This window comes from Dunckerocampus dactyliophorus, chromosome 13 (genome assembly GCF_027744805.1).
Source record: "Dunckerocampus dactyliophorus isolate RoL2022-P2 chromosome 13, RoL_Ddac_1.1, whole genome shotgun sequence".
Lineage (NCBI taxonomy): Eukaryota > Metazoa > Chordata > Actinopteri > Syngnathiformes > Syngnathidae > Dunckerocampus > Dunckerocampus dactyliophorus.
Window position 1 is genome coordinate 17,779,436 of NC_072831.1, and position 16,514 is coordinate 17,795,949.

The 16,514-nt window shown below is 39.0% G+C and overlaps 1 protein-coding gene across 5 annotated transcripts in view; it reads right to left on the bottom strand.

The window, feature by feature from the left end:
- Nucleotides 1–16,514, bottom strand: part of fndc5a (fibronectin type III domain containing 5a) — a 40,752-nt gene that overhangs the window by 9,864 nt on the left and 14,374 nt on the right. For all 5 annotated transcript variants that reach the window (XR_008573510.1, XM_054797247.1, XM_054797249.1 and 2 more), the window contains 3 exons: nucleotides 5,147–5,262; nucleotides 4,591–4,789; nucleotides 559–648 (listed from right to left, as the gene is read on the bottom strand). Coding sequence is in view for 4 of the 5 variants with exons in the window: in XM_054797247.1 (XP_054653222.1) it covers nucleotides 559–648; nucleotides 4,591–4,789; nucleotides 5,147–5,262 (405 nt within the window). In the remaining variant the exon portion in view is untranslated. The remainder of the gene's footprint in view (nucleotides 1–558; nucleotides 649–4,590; nucleotides 4,790–5,146; nucleotides 5,263–16,514) is intronic.

Here is a 16,514-nt window from a genome sequence, read left to right on the forward strand (position 1 = left end):
TATTTCAGACCCGTATATAGAATGTCATAAACAGGTTTTCTATGCTGCAACTACGAAAATAGTCCATTAATAAATAAGGAATACTACTTTTCACGGTAGGGTCTTGAACCACTTAACCGCGACAAACGAGGGCTTACTGTAAACACATTGACTGCCATTCATATATAGAAATGGTGGATATTGTAATTGCATCTGCAAGAGCGTGAAATGAAGTCAGCATCTGTAAGTTGATAATTTCATTACTCGTGTTCTGTTGTTAAATACCTTACAGTTTAAAAACATAAGATCATGTTGTACGTTTAGTAAGACAGAAGCCATCAAAGCTCAGTTTTACCCGTCCACACACAAACGCTGAAACACGAGTTTTTGAAAATCTTCACCGTGGCTGGAATTTTTTAAAAGCTGACTTTTTAAAGACAAAAGCGTCCTTTTCCATGTATACAAAAACCTAAAACGCATATATGTTGTTTGAGTGGGCATACTGTAGCTTAACAACAGCCTTGCGCTACTTCATCATTCCAATTTCTAGTATTTGACTGCATACAGTATAATCCTCACCTGCCCACATGATGAGCACCACAACGATTATGATGAGCTCTCCCGCCCTCAGTTGATTGGTCTGACCCACTTCCTCCATCGTTACTTCGTCTGTGAGAGTCAAAAGGCAATTGTTCGGTTATTACTGAAATGGTTTGGCCTCGGTTAATTTCCCTTTACGAGTCAGCAGCATATCAGTTTATGTGATAACAGAGAATAATTGATTATGGTGAGGTGCACATTTATTGAACATATCAGCAAAATGTTTTGACTGCTTGATGACAGACAACTAAGCATACTGAGCTTGGAGGCAAATAGGTCAGCATATACTGTATTTAATCAGTGCTGGTCTCCTGTGATGTGAATCTAGAGCTGGGCTATTGAGGATGCCTCAATATTACAATGAATGCCTGCTTCAATAAAGTCAATATAAACCCATCTGGAGGGATATGCAACGTTTTGTTGATTGTTGAACTTTTTTTGGCATAGCTGAATGCTGTGGAAGTCACAGTCTTGATGTAAAGTTCACCAGTGTGTAAAGAACAGCAATCAAATCCTTATTAGATCCACTGAGTGACATTTTGAGGCCCCAGAGTCTGCGGTAGGCACCCCATGCTCCAGTAGCTTTCAGAAACAACCAATTCTGCTGATCGATTGGTCTCTGTTGCCCAGTATTAACAAATCAAAGCACCACTACCCAGAAGGGGGCCGAGGCTCTTGATGCGGTTCGCTTTACTGGGCCAAACTGGTCAGATGTATCGCTACGGATGCAGAACGACTGGTCTGGGGCTGCAACACTGTACGGTGCACACGAGCAGCAGCGCCTGAATGGCTCTTCTCCACTTGCCCCATTGCGTATTGTCATGATGTATGCCATTAGATGATGTGATGACATCCACGTCAGCACAGTAATATGTGAAGCACGAGGGAAGAACTGTCATTGTATCAGAACTCAAATGTGATATCAAGATTATATAAACCTCTGTTACATACAAATAATAACAATCAGCCATCAATTAAACACTGAAATAAGCAACCACTGCTTTGGAATAGATGGATAGTTGCTGTAGACCAGGGGTGTCCAAACTTTTTCCAGTGAGGGCCATATACTGAAAAATGAAAGGATGCAAGCGCCACTTTGATATTTAGTAAACCAACACATAGAGATACTGTATGCTAAGAAGCTATGTAGCTCAAGAAAAAACTGCATTTCACCTTTGTACTGTAATATAGGTGAAATGCTACTAAAAATGACGTGTAATACGAGTTTATTCTTGTAAAATTGCGACTTTTGTTCTTCATTCGTTTATGACTTTTTTCTTAATATTTTGACTTTATTGTCATAAAATTACAGCTGTTTTTTCCCCATTTCAACAATAATGTATTTTTCTTTATTTCAACAGTGTTACCAAAATGATATTTTTCCTCATTTTACAAGTTTATTCTCATAAAATTGCAACTTTATTCTCAATGGAAATTTTTTTTTTTAATCTTAATATTTTGGCTTTACGCTGGTCACATTTCTGCTGTGGATTTTTTCAGTATAATTCTCCAAATATTTCAACTTTCTTTCTATTATTTTGACTCTATTCCCATGTTATACATTTTCCCCCAACCTAAGTTTCCAAAAATTACAACATCACATTGTTTTTGGCTTAAAAAAAAAATCTAACTTTTTTCTTTAATATTTCAACTTCATGCTACTAAAAGGACATTTTTCCTCATACTATTACTTTATGCTTGTGAAAGTATGGCTTTTTTTCCTTGCTAGATTACAACTCTTCTCTTAATATTTTGACTTTTGATTGATTTTCCCATTTTTGCTGCTGCTGTTCCTTGCTAAATTACATTTTTAAATTACATTTTTTTGATAAAATCACAGCCGCGGGCCGTAAAAGGCCCTCGGGCCGCACTTTTTTCAGACAATAAAATACAGAGAAATGTCATACGGGAGGTGCTGCAGTACTCAACTCATCCTGAAGGGGGGCAATATTGTGCATGAGCTGGAAGGTGCTTGTCACTGCTGTACTTCCATAGGGAGGAAAAGCCAGTGTTTTTTTTTTTTTTTTATAGTAGCAGCAGCAGCTGGAGAGCAGCAAATCAAATGAATTAAATATATTTTTATGCTCTGTTGAAGGAATGAATGAACTCACCAGAAAGTGATCAGACTTTTACAACAAAGTATCAGAACTTTCCCTGGAGGAGGATAAAGCGCATGTACGTCACATGCAGATAAAAGGCACGACCACTAATGTTTTTCAGTGAATAAAAACATAAATAAACGGGACTAAGGAGTATTTGAAAACAAGTTTTTTTAACAACAGCAAATTATGTTCTTCTTATTCTTGTTAAGCTCGTAATGAGCAACCTGTATTAATATAAAACAAAAAAGTCCAAAGGAGTCTGTGCCTCACCAGCCATGAACCTCACCGCACGTCACTGGTAAAACATAAGGGTCTGATGAGCTTGGGAGAATACAAATCCTTTCTTTTCTCGTACTCTTTGCAATGCAAATATGAGACAATTTTCTATAAACTATGTGTTCATAGGCAGGTTTCTGAGAGATGACTACCGCGAGAATACATAAAAACATAATTTTAAAGGCGGTTTGAACGCCTCAAAGAAAAGATCAGAGATTTTGATTTGACTTTGCAGTTTTTTACTGGTATCCGTAAACGTATTGTTTGTTTCGCTGTCTTTGAAACACACTACAATGACTATAAAGCAATTCTCTTCTGAGCGGCCGCTTACAGGACGTCTGCTCAACCACTATTTGAGCACTTTAGACATCCTTCAGAAAGAAATCCTAATGAGGCAGAGTGGTGCTGAAATGTGATGTGCAGGACAGGACGAGTGAAGGATGATGAGCTGCAGACATACTCTCCAGAGACACTTTGTGAAATGTGTGCACAAGTGGGGAAGTAGGGATAGATTAGTAAGTCTATGTGTGAGGGTTTGTGTATATGTGTGTATAGTGTGGTACTCACAGTGAAACCTCTACAGTCAAACACACTTTGTTGTGCAACATGAGTCGACCTCCATTCTTCAGGTGTTTAAACACATGTTCCCATAGGAAATACAGTAGGGATAATCTGTAAACTTGTAACATTCTTACATGCCATAGAAATGTCAAAATAATATCAAAACTATCCAACGTGCAGCCTTCACTTGACAAATGATCATAACGCAAAGGCGATTCACGTAAAAGATGGACCTCACATCTCACTTTTTAACATTTTTAATTGCCAAAAGTTAACAACTATAAACCTTCAGCTGCTTTATAAAATATAGTTTTCTACTGGTGGTATAGTTTTTCTTCAGTTTTTGTGCCACTTAAGAGTCAGTGTTTATTCAGCAGAAAAAGTCATTGTGAAAATGAGCACATAGCAGTACAGTTAATAAAACTTAATAAAAGGGAGAACAAAAACAGTTGTTCGTCCAGTTCAGCCTGTGCCACTATTGATTTTTGTAAATTATTTCCTGCAGAAACGAGCCTCAGACAACACATCCAGAGGTAATTAGGCCTCTGTTGTACTGTAGAGAGAGCACATCTTCAATCTTCTGCAGTGATGCTATTTATATTCTACACATCTCCCACTTGCCTCTATAAACAAAGTTCAGACTCTCTGGCTGCACTTTCAGGGAAGTGTCTGAATTCAGCACAGTGTCTCACATGGGGAATGAGGAGGAATACTATAGATAAAGCTTTAGCCAAAAGCCCATCGATTTACCACCTCTTGCAGCTGCAACTTCCGCTGCTCGAAGACTGATAAATGCTCCTACCTGTATTTTGGTTTACTGTGCAGTGGTGCTGGGTGCAAGCAAGGCGAGGCCTGCAGAGGCATGTCAATACAGGATGAAGCGTACACCCCTGTGGCCGTGGAGGAGCACTCTGTTGTGGAATTTCATTTCACGCTTTGTGTGCATATTGATTGTTATTGGTCCTTAGACAAAATCAGTCAAGAGATGGGCAAAAGGCCAAGTTCTTTCTGTGCATTCTGGCTTGAGAACAAACACAAAAACGTCATGTTGGCGTATTTTATGTGTGTTTACCTTTATTCTTAGAACCCTGAGTCTCGGCCTCCTTTGGCGTTCGGAAGCGTAAAGGCTCGCTTTGTGGGCTCGTCCCGAACATGCTGATGGACTGGACATGGACGATGTAGTCTGTCTCTTCCTCTAAATCCCATAATGCACAGGAGCGTGTGGTGGTGTTGACTTCCTGGATGAATCGTAGCATGCGCACGTCTTTTTTCTGTTGATAAACAAGAGGTCGATTGGTGTTAGGTGTCCCACTACTACAAAAAGAACAGCCAAAAATGACTAAGATCTCAAAAAATTGTGGTTTGTAAAATTGGATTCGTTGATTTGTGTATGAAAAGAGTGACTGCGTCGGCTGTGTGTGGTGGCCACAAACAGCAACCCTTTTACCCTTTTACCCTTTAGTAAGTTGTTTTCTGAGAGCAGACAAAGAAATCAAACAAGATCTAAAGGACAGAAAAGAGAAGGGAAGAGAATAGAAGAAGAGAAGATGGCAGGAAAGGCATTTATGAACCACAAGCAGATTTTTTTCCCCTTGTTGATATATTGCGTCTGTACTCTGTATGATCACCTGCTGTGTAATGGCAAAGCCAATGACAGGATCTCCCTCTGGGATGTCCCATGTCACCACAGCAGAGTTGGCTTTCACTGCTTTGATGGTAACATTGACAGGAGGAGACAAGCTATCTGTAAACAGAGAGAGAAAATTGTTACAAAATTGATGTGTACAATAAAAAGCGGTGCCCCGATTCTATATTGATATTGGATATCAGTCCAATATCAGCAAAAAAATGAGTGTCTAATTATATTGGCCTGCATCTACAATCTCTCATCATTCCAAACTCCGTTCCAGCACTTCTGTTCAGCAGCACCAGATCCAGCATACACAGCCCATGTGATCACAACAACAGCATGTGCTAGCATGCTAACAAAGTAGCAAAGAGTAGGTGTGATGTCGGCCGTGTGACAGTATTTTTTGTTAAAGGTGCAAGTCCAGGTCCAAGTCACCTCTCCGTATCATCGACACAGACCAGTAGGGCAGTGCGGCTGTTGTTGGGACATTATGTCATGGAGCGACCTTTCTGCTTGGACAGGCACGCGCACATGCACAAAATGTATTGAAAAACCGCAGTCCGTAAGTGCGGATTGTCCCGTGCAGGGCGGACTAAACGGTACGCAGCATCCCTAGTATATACTGTATAAAATGTAATTTAGTTGAAATTGTTAATGAGGTTTTGAACATTTTCCCCCATCCTTGCTAAATGCTTGACATCTGTTGTTTGGATTACCGTGACAAACACATTCATGGTCTGTTTGTTACACGTCATCGTGCACTGCACAATCAAAATGAAGTAACACAACAACATACCAAAGCATGACCGAAAGCACCCAACATAAATGGGGAAGATGCGAAACATTATACGTACTGTACCTGCAAACATAATATAATTACATCGGCACAACTTCATGCTTGACATTGAGCTCGTACGTTGAATCCAGGCAGTGGCTATGTAGAGCTTTCATGGAGATGCCACTGTGGCTGTAGACCGAGGTCAAAATGTAGTCAGGCCTACATAAGAGTCACAAGTGATGCTAAGTAAAACAACATGCGTTAGCAAAAAACACATTACAACCATCCAGCAAACCTTATACCTTAACAGCATCCCACTTTTGAAATGTTCAGTAGTACTTAATTACTGACTGCACACACACGAGTGTGGCTGGTGCAAATGGCTGTTTCGCTTACAATATCCACTTTGGCACATTTATTCTCATGAATGCACACTGCGCAAACCATAAAAAAAGAACATGTATACATAGTTGCCATTCTGATGTCTTGCATGTACAGACTTCTATCATGCCGTGATATCTGTGACAGGAAAAATGTGGCAACATTCCCCATGGATCACATTTGTATGTCAACTGAATCGGTTATGGCTCCCCGAGTGCAATCTGGGTTTTCATGAGGATGCATTGCATTCCTCAGGGTGCAATTGAATTCTAATCACATTCTGAGATGCTCAGCTGTCAGAGGTCCTGTGTGCTGACTGTAAGGGGTGATATTCACGCTAAAGAAAAGACAATAAAAGCAAATGACGTGAAAAGTTTAGCGCTACTGTAGAGAAACACTAATATGCTTGAGTCCAATGATATGTATATATATATATATAGTTTTTAATTCGTCACCACGTAAGCTACGCAATGTGCGTGGCGACGTCATTCACCGGTGATCACCAGAAATATGGCACCCGAGAGGCGCAAACACGCTCAAGGGCAACTTGAATTACTTGCAAAGAGGATATTAGATCAAAGGGAAGAAATACTATCAATATGCAGACACATTTTTGCACACGCAACCCAGCAGCAGCGGCAACTTTAGCGCGTCCTCTGCTGTAAACACTGCAGGTAACTAATGAACTAACACTGCCACTGAGCGAGATCAACAGGAACAAGAAGAGGTGGTCGCTTTCAATGATGTTCCTGTGTTGTCTTTATGAGGATATAAACATAATGAACCAGCTCAGTGCAGTCAATGACATATTGTGCAGGTTAACAAATGACACAGCCTGGTAATTAATGGGCGGCTGCTGTAGATCATGAACTCACACGCAGTTTATTCCCTCACAAAGAAGCTTCAGTGATCCTTGTTTCCACGGTACCTGCTGCCGACACTGATGAATAGCTGGGATAAGAGACGATGACGGAAAGGAGGCCGGCTGCATCTCTTTATCACAGGCCATTCTTGTGTGTTCAAGTCATTTTGCTTTTGCTTACACTCAACTATTTGTGTGTAACTTCCCCTGAAGTCTCAGAGACGAAAGGGGCCCAATGAAAGTTAAGAGGTCACAAATCAAACTCATTATTCAGCTCTTTCATTCTCTCTGTATTGTGCTCACATCTCAAAACACACACAGCGAGCTAACCTTTTGAGTCCTCTAGAGGGACTGCGGCTCATACAGGGACCTATGCAATATTAAAGGGCAACTCTGTAGTTTTAGAATTGCATCCAGCAGATTTTTTTCCCTCATCACAAACCAAAGCACACGTACAGTCGGACCAACTTCCAAAGAATATTGTTGCTTGCAGCCTTTATCATATTTCTGTTGCAATATATTGCCTACATATTTTATAGTGGATGTATTGGCCTGAAAGTGTTTCTCAAACTTTTTCAGGTAAAAGACCGCTGTGTCAATAAAAAATATCGGGTGGACCAACTCGTTCAACCACTGTAGCCTTACACAGCAAAAGAAAAATGCAACTATATTGCTAAGATATTGATGTTGACATTGATCTGGTTACACTGCTTTGTTGTGTGTGTGTGTGTGTGTGTTTTGTCCTCAAATAGACACAATTCTATCAAATATTTTCTTCGCGGACCTCGTCATCAACCACACAACCGTTGGTGAGTGGACTGCACACATTGGACATGTCACGACCCGTGATGCAAACCATTAGCGTGTTGATTCATTATTTATTTATTTGTATTAATTTATTAATGTCTCTTCTGTTGTTGTTGCTTAATTTATTGGTATCAATGTTTCTTCTGTTCTTATTCATTTTCTCGTGTTTTCTTTCTTTCTTCTTTTGGGAGAATGAACAGAACAAGAATTTCATTGCATAGTACGACTTCCTGTTTTACTGTGCATATGACAATAAAACTCTTGAATCTTGAATCTTGCATTAGGGATCCTTACACTCGTCATGAAAACAGAAATATTGCATGCACAGTCGTCCTTCGCTATATCGCGGTTCGAATATCGCTCCCTCGCGTTTTAAAAAAAATAATAAATGAATAAATGATCGCTGTTTCGTGGTTGCCTATGACCTATTATTAGTCAAAAAATATTGAAAGACCAGTTATATGTAGTATTCTGGTCAGTAACGTTATGAGACATGACGTTAGATTCCATTCCCTTTCACACTGCATGGAGACTGGCTACTGAGCCAGCGGAGCCAAGCCGCCATGCCATGGCTGAGATCAAATGAAAAAAAGGCTCTCCTCTCATTCCGTGTGGAAGTGGTAAGTTTTTGGCTTCTTGGTCCTACTTCCCCCTCCGTTTGAAACACTTTCCTAAGTTTAGAATAAGTAAATTGAAAAGGCTAACTTGTTAGCTCGCTAGCTTGCTACGCTAGCGGTGGCTGTCTGTTGTGTCAGTGATCCAATTTCTTGCACAATGTGATGTAAACATACTAGAATAATAATAGGCATGTAAGAGTGACTATTGGGGTGTTATTTCCTGTCTACAGGGATCTATTAATGTTAAAACCCGTATTTAGAAAGTAATAAACAGATTTTCTATGCTCTAACTACGAAAACATTAAATTTATTAATATTGACTCCAACTTCAAAATTGACTTATCGCGTTGGGGTCTGCAACCAATTAACCGCGATAAACGAAGGACGACTGTGTATGAATATTGTGACAAATTGTATTATTGCTGGGTTGCAACCATGTGACCTACAGTAGCGGCAGCTCACGTCACTTCCGGGTTTGAATTGGGGGGCAAGCAGTCAATAGGCCACCGTTCAATTACCACAGAGATACGCAGATGTCAGAATGTTCTAAAGGTTTAAAGCCTAATGTACAATCCAGTCATGTGGATTGGATTGGAGTGGATCCATACACTCAAGATTGAAAAGTTTTCACAACATCACCGAAGTTGACATTTCAAACTGTCTGCTGGCCCAGACTTCCTTTTACACTCGCAAGAAACGAAAGAACTACAAAAGTATGAAGGCGTTTCATTATATCTGCTTTTAAAGCCATGAAAGACAATGTTGGACTTACTGGTGCGTGGGTAAATACTGTATTTGATGGCTGTTGATGCATGCCGCCAGATCTCTGTGCTGTCAAGCAATTACCTTAGAGCTTTTTCCGTATTCTTCTTCTCAAATATGTTGCTGTCATCTATAATTCAACATCTGCAGTTGCTTTGATGGTACGAAGTTAATGTGTTGCCTCACAGTTTATAATTTTCAGTTGCTTCCCCGGTGTCCAGCAATGTTTACATTTTGTAGACAGCAAGCAAATGTTTTGCCTCCATTTTTTGTCTTAGATGAGTGTTGCTGAAAAGTATTTTTTGTTGTCTTATAAACCAGGTTTATAGTGTTTTCGAGGCAAATTCTTTCAACAGTTCCCATTTTTATGAGCATTTTGGAGTTCCTGCAATATTTCAACTTTGATTTTGCTCGTTGCTGGTCACTTGTTGCAAACTTGAGCGTGATCAGATACACTCGACGAGAGAAACAGGTTGAGCAGCCACCTCTCTGCGTATTTTGTTGGTTGTTTCTTGAGCTTTTTTATCTTTATGGCTACCTTCACACTGCATTGTATCATGCCGAATTCGGATTTTTTTGTTAAAGTAAGATTTTTTAATGTGGTGGTTCGCATTACCAAAAAAATGCGACTTGTCATTGTGAACGCAAAGTGGCGTGCAAGTGACGTGCATGAGCGCAAAAGCGCCACGTCAAAAAGAAATAAAGTGTGTGAGTAAAAGATGAGAGTTTATTGATGCTCAAAGTTCATGAATAGGGGTGGGGGGGAATTTTCAAAGGGCAATGCAATGACGGCTGGGCAGCGAACGCAGCAGCAGGACCAGGCAGGGAAGAAGATGGATCCCACTGTTCATAGGCAAGGGGAGGATGGGAAGGATGGATCTAGGGGCATCCTGACGGAGCTGCGACGTCTGTTCCGATGAGCGTGTGGGTGGATGTCAGAGCTCGGAGTGCTGGGACTTTGCCGTGTGCCGCTGACACTTTTTAAAAATTACTTTCGGAAGACAAGAAGAGCTTTTGCTGACATTGGCGAGTACTTCCATCCATGTCTCGGTAAGCACGGCAAAACACGCCTATGCGACCTGACCGTTCAGACTGCAGTAGATCGCATACATATCGGATTTATATCCACATACAAATGAGGCCGAAGTCGCATTTGAAAAAATCGGAATTGTACTGTTCACACTGACATGAAAAAATCAGATACAGGTCGAAGATAAGCGAAAAAAAAGACATACGGTGTGAACGTAGCCTACGATGGAGTATCTTAGCAACCCTTCCACATGCAAGAACAGCGCATCTATGCAAGATTTTTGCTCCGATTTGATTTCACTTAATGTCTCGCTATGACTACGCGTGTTTGGCCCCCATCTGCTAGAGCTCGTGATGCCTGCTGCCGAACATGACGTCATGTGCAACCCACAAATTGCTCTAACTACTCATTGCTAACTATTGCCATGCTGATACCATAGTATTTTTCATATTCTCATGTACTCAAGCAATGACTGTATCCTTTCAGTATATAATGCCAGTCAGTTACTATGGCTGTGACTGAGCAAGAAACTGGTTTTACTACATATCAACTCCAATATGGTCAGCTGAAATATGAACACTGCACAAACTAAAGGTACCTATTGTACTGCCGTCTCCTTGCAGCATCAGTGTGTGCAACGGAGGAACTTCTGGCACTTTTTAAAAAGGACAGATTAGAAGTGTTTGTGTCTCAAAATATACAAAACATACACGCATCTTTGCTTTCCAATGAAGAGCTTATTTTGCCAATTTTAACATATTTTCCTTTAATTTGTAGTCATTAAAAACAACAAAAATGGCTTTCCTTTGGTTTGGTTTGGTTTGGTTTAGTTTATTTGAACATGAAGGTTACAATGGAATACATCTCGTGAATCATTTTTTGACAGTTCCACATGTCCAAAAGGAGTAGGAAGAAGCAAAGCTTATTTAATCCTACCCCCCATCCATTCTACATCTAGTACAGTACATGTAGTTCACTTCCTGGATTCCATGTCATGTTTTCAGTGATAGTCAGGATAACACATAATAGATAACGGTGAGATAACCGTCCCCCCAAAAAAAGAGAGAACATTCATAATAATGATAATATGATGACAATACTAAATAAATAAATAAATAAATAAGAACAAAGCTTTTTTTTTTTTTTTTTTTAAACACAACAAAGAAAATTATTAAAAAAAATATAAATAAATAAATAGAAATAAATAAATAACAAATAAAATTTAATTAAATAAATAAAAAATAAAATAAAATAAAATAAAATAGAAAATAAAAAAATAAATAAATAAAATAAAATAACAAACCTGACAGAACAATCAGGACTCTTCTGCCTTGTATTTGGCAAACATCAACTGCTTGTATTGTTTTTTGAATTTGCTCATCTCTGTACATTGTTTGAGTTCTTTACTCAATCCGTTCCATAATTTAATTCCACACACGGAAATGCTATGGGTTTTCAGCGTTGTTCTCGCATATAAATGTTTTAGGTTTAATTTTCCTCTAAGATCATATTTCTCCTCTCTGATTGAGAAATACTTGATTAGATTTTTGGGTAACGAGTTATTATTAACTTTATACATTATTCTAGCGGTTTGAAAGTGTACTAAATCTGCGAATTTTAATATCTGTGATTTTAAAAATAAAGGGTTTGTATGTTCTCTATACTTGGCATTATGAATTATCCTCACAGATCTTTTTTGCAGTACAGTGAGTGAGTGAAGATTACTTTTGTAGTTATTTCCCCATATCTCCACACAATACGTTAGATATGGAAATACTAAGGAACAGTACAGAGTGTGGAGTGATTTTTGATCAAGAAGATATTTTGCTTTATTCAATATAGAGATATTTCTCGCCACCTTTTGCTGTATATATTTAATATGAGATTTGTGTTTTACAGAAACAGAAAAACTCACACACACATCTAAACACTTTTCACTGCTTTCTTTCAACTCTGATGTTGAACGAAGCCAATTTGGTGGGATATAAAAACTGTGTATCATTTTCTGATTTGTCCCAGACTAAAAGAAAGTGTTTTAAGTGTGAACTTATCCAACAGTTTCCATACTGTCTTGCTCAGATGGATTTGTACTGGAATCTCTTTTACTGTTCCAGGCTATGTGCATTAGATAAGTTCAAGAAAAATGGTCTGAAACGTATGCGTCACTTCAGCACCGCTGACTGTGCTACGTATTTATCAAGCCAGACTGCAGATATTTCATAGCCACGGTTGTGCGTCTGGATTGCTCAAATCTCAGTCAGCACTGAATCAATGAGTTCTGCAGACAACACCGACATGATGCATTCAGCTGGATAAACTATCTACCCCTGCAGCCTCTCTGCTGCAACAGGCAGGTTAAAAGCAAGTTAAGGATGAATTTTGGTTGTTTTCGTATGACTATGGATCGTCCCTTCCTTCCTATGCTCACCCGGTAAAGCAACATTACTGCTGTAGGAAATTTGATCATGCTGGATAATCTCTCTTGAGTATATTACGTAGTAGGTTAATTAGTAGGAGACATGATAGACATGACCGTATACAGCCGTCCCTCGTTACATCGCGGTTCGAACATCGCTCTCTGACTCTATCGTGGTTTTTCAAAGATGTATTAATAAATAATGGTTGTTTTATGGTTGTATATCGATATTATTATTTTTAAAAAATCATATTTAAGCAAATTGTACTTATTATTGACCTAAAGTAAGCATTTTTGAGCATAAAATGGCTAAATGAACTAATAAATGAACTAAAAAAAACAATTATGTCAATTGTTAGAATTGCCAGAACTGAAACTGACAGTAATAAAGTGATAACATTTTTAAAATGACTGGGAGTTACCAAAATGCATGTTGACAAGCTAAAACGCTTCTAGGAGAAAAATGTGGTCAGGTCAGATCCATGATTACAGATGCAAAAATGAAGCATCCAGAAAAAAGAACACCACAGGAACTGAGCAACATGGAGGAGATTCATTTCGAAGGCTGCTTCGCTGCATCCGACACAGGGCGCGCAGGTCACAAGTCTCAAGTCAATCAAGGCCTTCTGGAGCGAAACGTGTTGACCAGTGTCAGAAAGCTTAAGAATGGCTACAAGCGAAAATTGGACGATTCTGAAGTGGCCTCCCGTGACCACTGATTTAAATCCAATTGGACATCTGTGGAAAGAGCTGAAACATGTAGTCTAGACAAGGCACCCTTCACACCCGAGAGAGCAGTTTGCTCATGAGAAGTGGGCCAGAATACCTGTTGACAGGTGCAGGAGTCTCATTGAGTTAGAAGAAGCGCTTGATTGCAGTAATTGCTCCAAAAGGTTGTGCAACAAACATTTCAACTTCTTAAAAGATCCTGAGGGTTTTAAAGCAAAAATTTGAATTTGTAGACCCCCCAAAAAATGTCACCTGTCCTGAGCCGGGGATCCCGATTGGCTGTCGGTCAAGACATGGGACGATGCTCGGCCCTAGGACTGTCAGGATAACACATTTTGCTGGACGATAATTGTCCTACGAATTATTGTCGACAATCGATTTTACTGACAACATTTTTGGAGACCATTTTTTAATGAATTATATGGTAAAATAATGAGAGTACATCATATAAAAAGCAATAAACTTAAATTTCTCAAGTGTATTTAACATGTCATTAGAATGTCAAGAGCTTTTAAATCAGTTAAACAAACAACGTAATAAATTCAACAACCAAAAAAAGACAAAAAAAAACTCAATGAAAACAAAATGAATCGCAAAATAAATAAAAATCGCAATAATAACCCAAAACAAGAAAAAATAGAAAAATTGTGATTAACAAGAATAGAGTGCCTACTCATTACTGAGTCCTTTTTTGAACATTTTATTTTTATTTTGGGGGAGGCTGTTGTTTTTTGTTTTTTTTTTAGCTAAGGTCTTAAACTTTAGACCAGCTGATGAACAGCCTATTTCACTTTAATGGTTGTTTGCAATAAATTGCTAACTCATAAATGTTTTTCAGTGTCTCACTCCCATTTCTTCTTTTTGATGAACAGCCTATTTCACGTTTTTTTGTCCCGTCCAGGCACTGGGGCAGATAGTATTGTTGATCTAAATGCCCTTACATGCTAAACAGATTTGCTCTGCCAGGGAAACGTGTAAGCTACTTTTCCCCTGTTATAGATTTGGTTTGTATGTATTAAAGAAATGTGTTATGGTTTCTTCGATCCTGTGCTACAAGGTCGTTAAGTGAGATAAAGTTGTTTCCTTTTATGATATTTGCCATACAACTAATTCCCTTTTCGTGCCATGCCATTTTTAAAAATTCCCACCAAGCTGTCAGAGCAGTGCTTACATTTATACTATTAAAACTAATATTTTTCTGGAGGATTTGGCTAATGAAGGGCAAGTTAAACATGGGGATTTCTTGGCGAAGTGATTGTTCAATGTCTAGCCATAAATAATCTAATGGGTCAGGTTTGAGCCCATTTCACTTTCATGCTTGTTTGCATTAAATTGCTGACTCAAAAAATGTTTGTCTCACTCTCATTTCTTCTTTTTGCATTTTGAAGCTCTACCTAGGACCTCCTTAAGATCCAAAATGTAAATTCTTGCCATTTTTCAGCTGTTCTTCAACTTTTGTTCAGGAGTGTACACTAACATATTTAAATTCAAGCTGAATGTCTACATTTCACCCGCATCTCAGTTCATGCTTCCGTACATTGTGTTCCTGTCTTTGCCTACGGCCTCCGTTTCGTCTTATGCGGCGAGACAGTGAGCATTTCCAGTGGGCACAGGCTTTAAATATCTACTTGACGGGAAAAAGTCAGCCCTAATGAAACACCTGACACGTCTTTATAAACTGTCCCTCAGCGCAGTCTGCCTCACCGTGAGATATGGGTGTGACTTTTAGCCATGTAGGGCGTCCTGGTGAGCGTGTGTTTGTTCATGACGGCAGCCTGTTGTCTTTTCCACGCTGAGTGAAGTCGAGGGTGACAGCACTTCAATATCCCTACTCATTAGAGAGGAACGGCCGCAGTTTAAAGGCATGGTGTCGGCGTGAAATTGTTGACAGGAGAGAGAAGTCACAGCAAGTTCTAACACACACACTGGGAACACAAACACAGTTTTGGTTTCTGATGAATTCATGAGCATTATCCTCGTCTCTGTGTCAATCACACGCACTTTTTTGTTGCGTTTTTTCTTGGTTGTAACTATTTTCACTTGGTCAATGTACATACGAGAAACTGTTGCTTCACATGACATTGACTATTCAGCCAACAACATAAGAGAATGGCTCATGTACTGTATAGCTACTAATGTTGGGGAACAAAACAACACCTTCAACAGTTCAACGTCTTGGCGGATCAAGCCTCCCTTTAGGCCAGGGTAGCCAGGTTGGAGCCACCTGTTGTTTTTAAGAGTGTCAAGCTCACTTCTTCTTCCCTTTCATCCTCTGGGCTTTAAATTCATTTTTATTTGATAATTGTTTGATGCTTAAAGTGTTTTTCAGTTTTCGTTATCACGTACACGGATAGTGTGACGTACTGTATCATAGCTGCCATCATATAGTTGCTGTTTGATGTTATTATTGGTAAGCTTTTACAATAACATCCTTGTCATGGTCATGGTTTATTCGTGTCAGACATATTACGTTCAGGAACATGACATGATTACATTTACACAACTGAAAATGTCCGAAAAGGAGTAGGAAGAAGCTGAGCTGATTTATTCCTACCTTCTTCTTCATTCATCATCTATTACTGGTATATAATCCATTATTACTGGTATACAGTATAATTGATCTTTTGTTTAAGTGTCACCATTTTCTAATTGGGGGAGAAAAGAATAGAGAATGTGTAAAACAAATATAGATAGCTTATCCGGTGATGAAAAAAGAAAAGAAGGAATACAAATAAAATAAAATAAATCTCTCTCTATATATATATATATATGTGTAGCTCTACTGTATACATACTGAGATGAAGTGGACAATTCTGTACACGTCTTCAACTCTCACATGAGTATACAACACCCTCTACTGGTAGCAGTAGTAAGTGCAATAACAGACCCATTCAACAGAGCACCAATAGATCACTCTAATACACTGTTTCCTTAAAAATGTTCTTTTTCGGAGAGCAGGTATGGTGTTGTTATCGCTGCCGTAC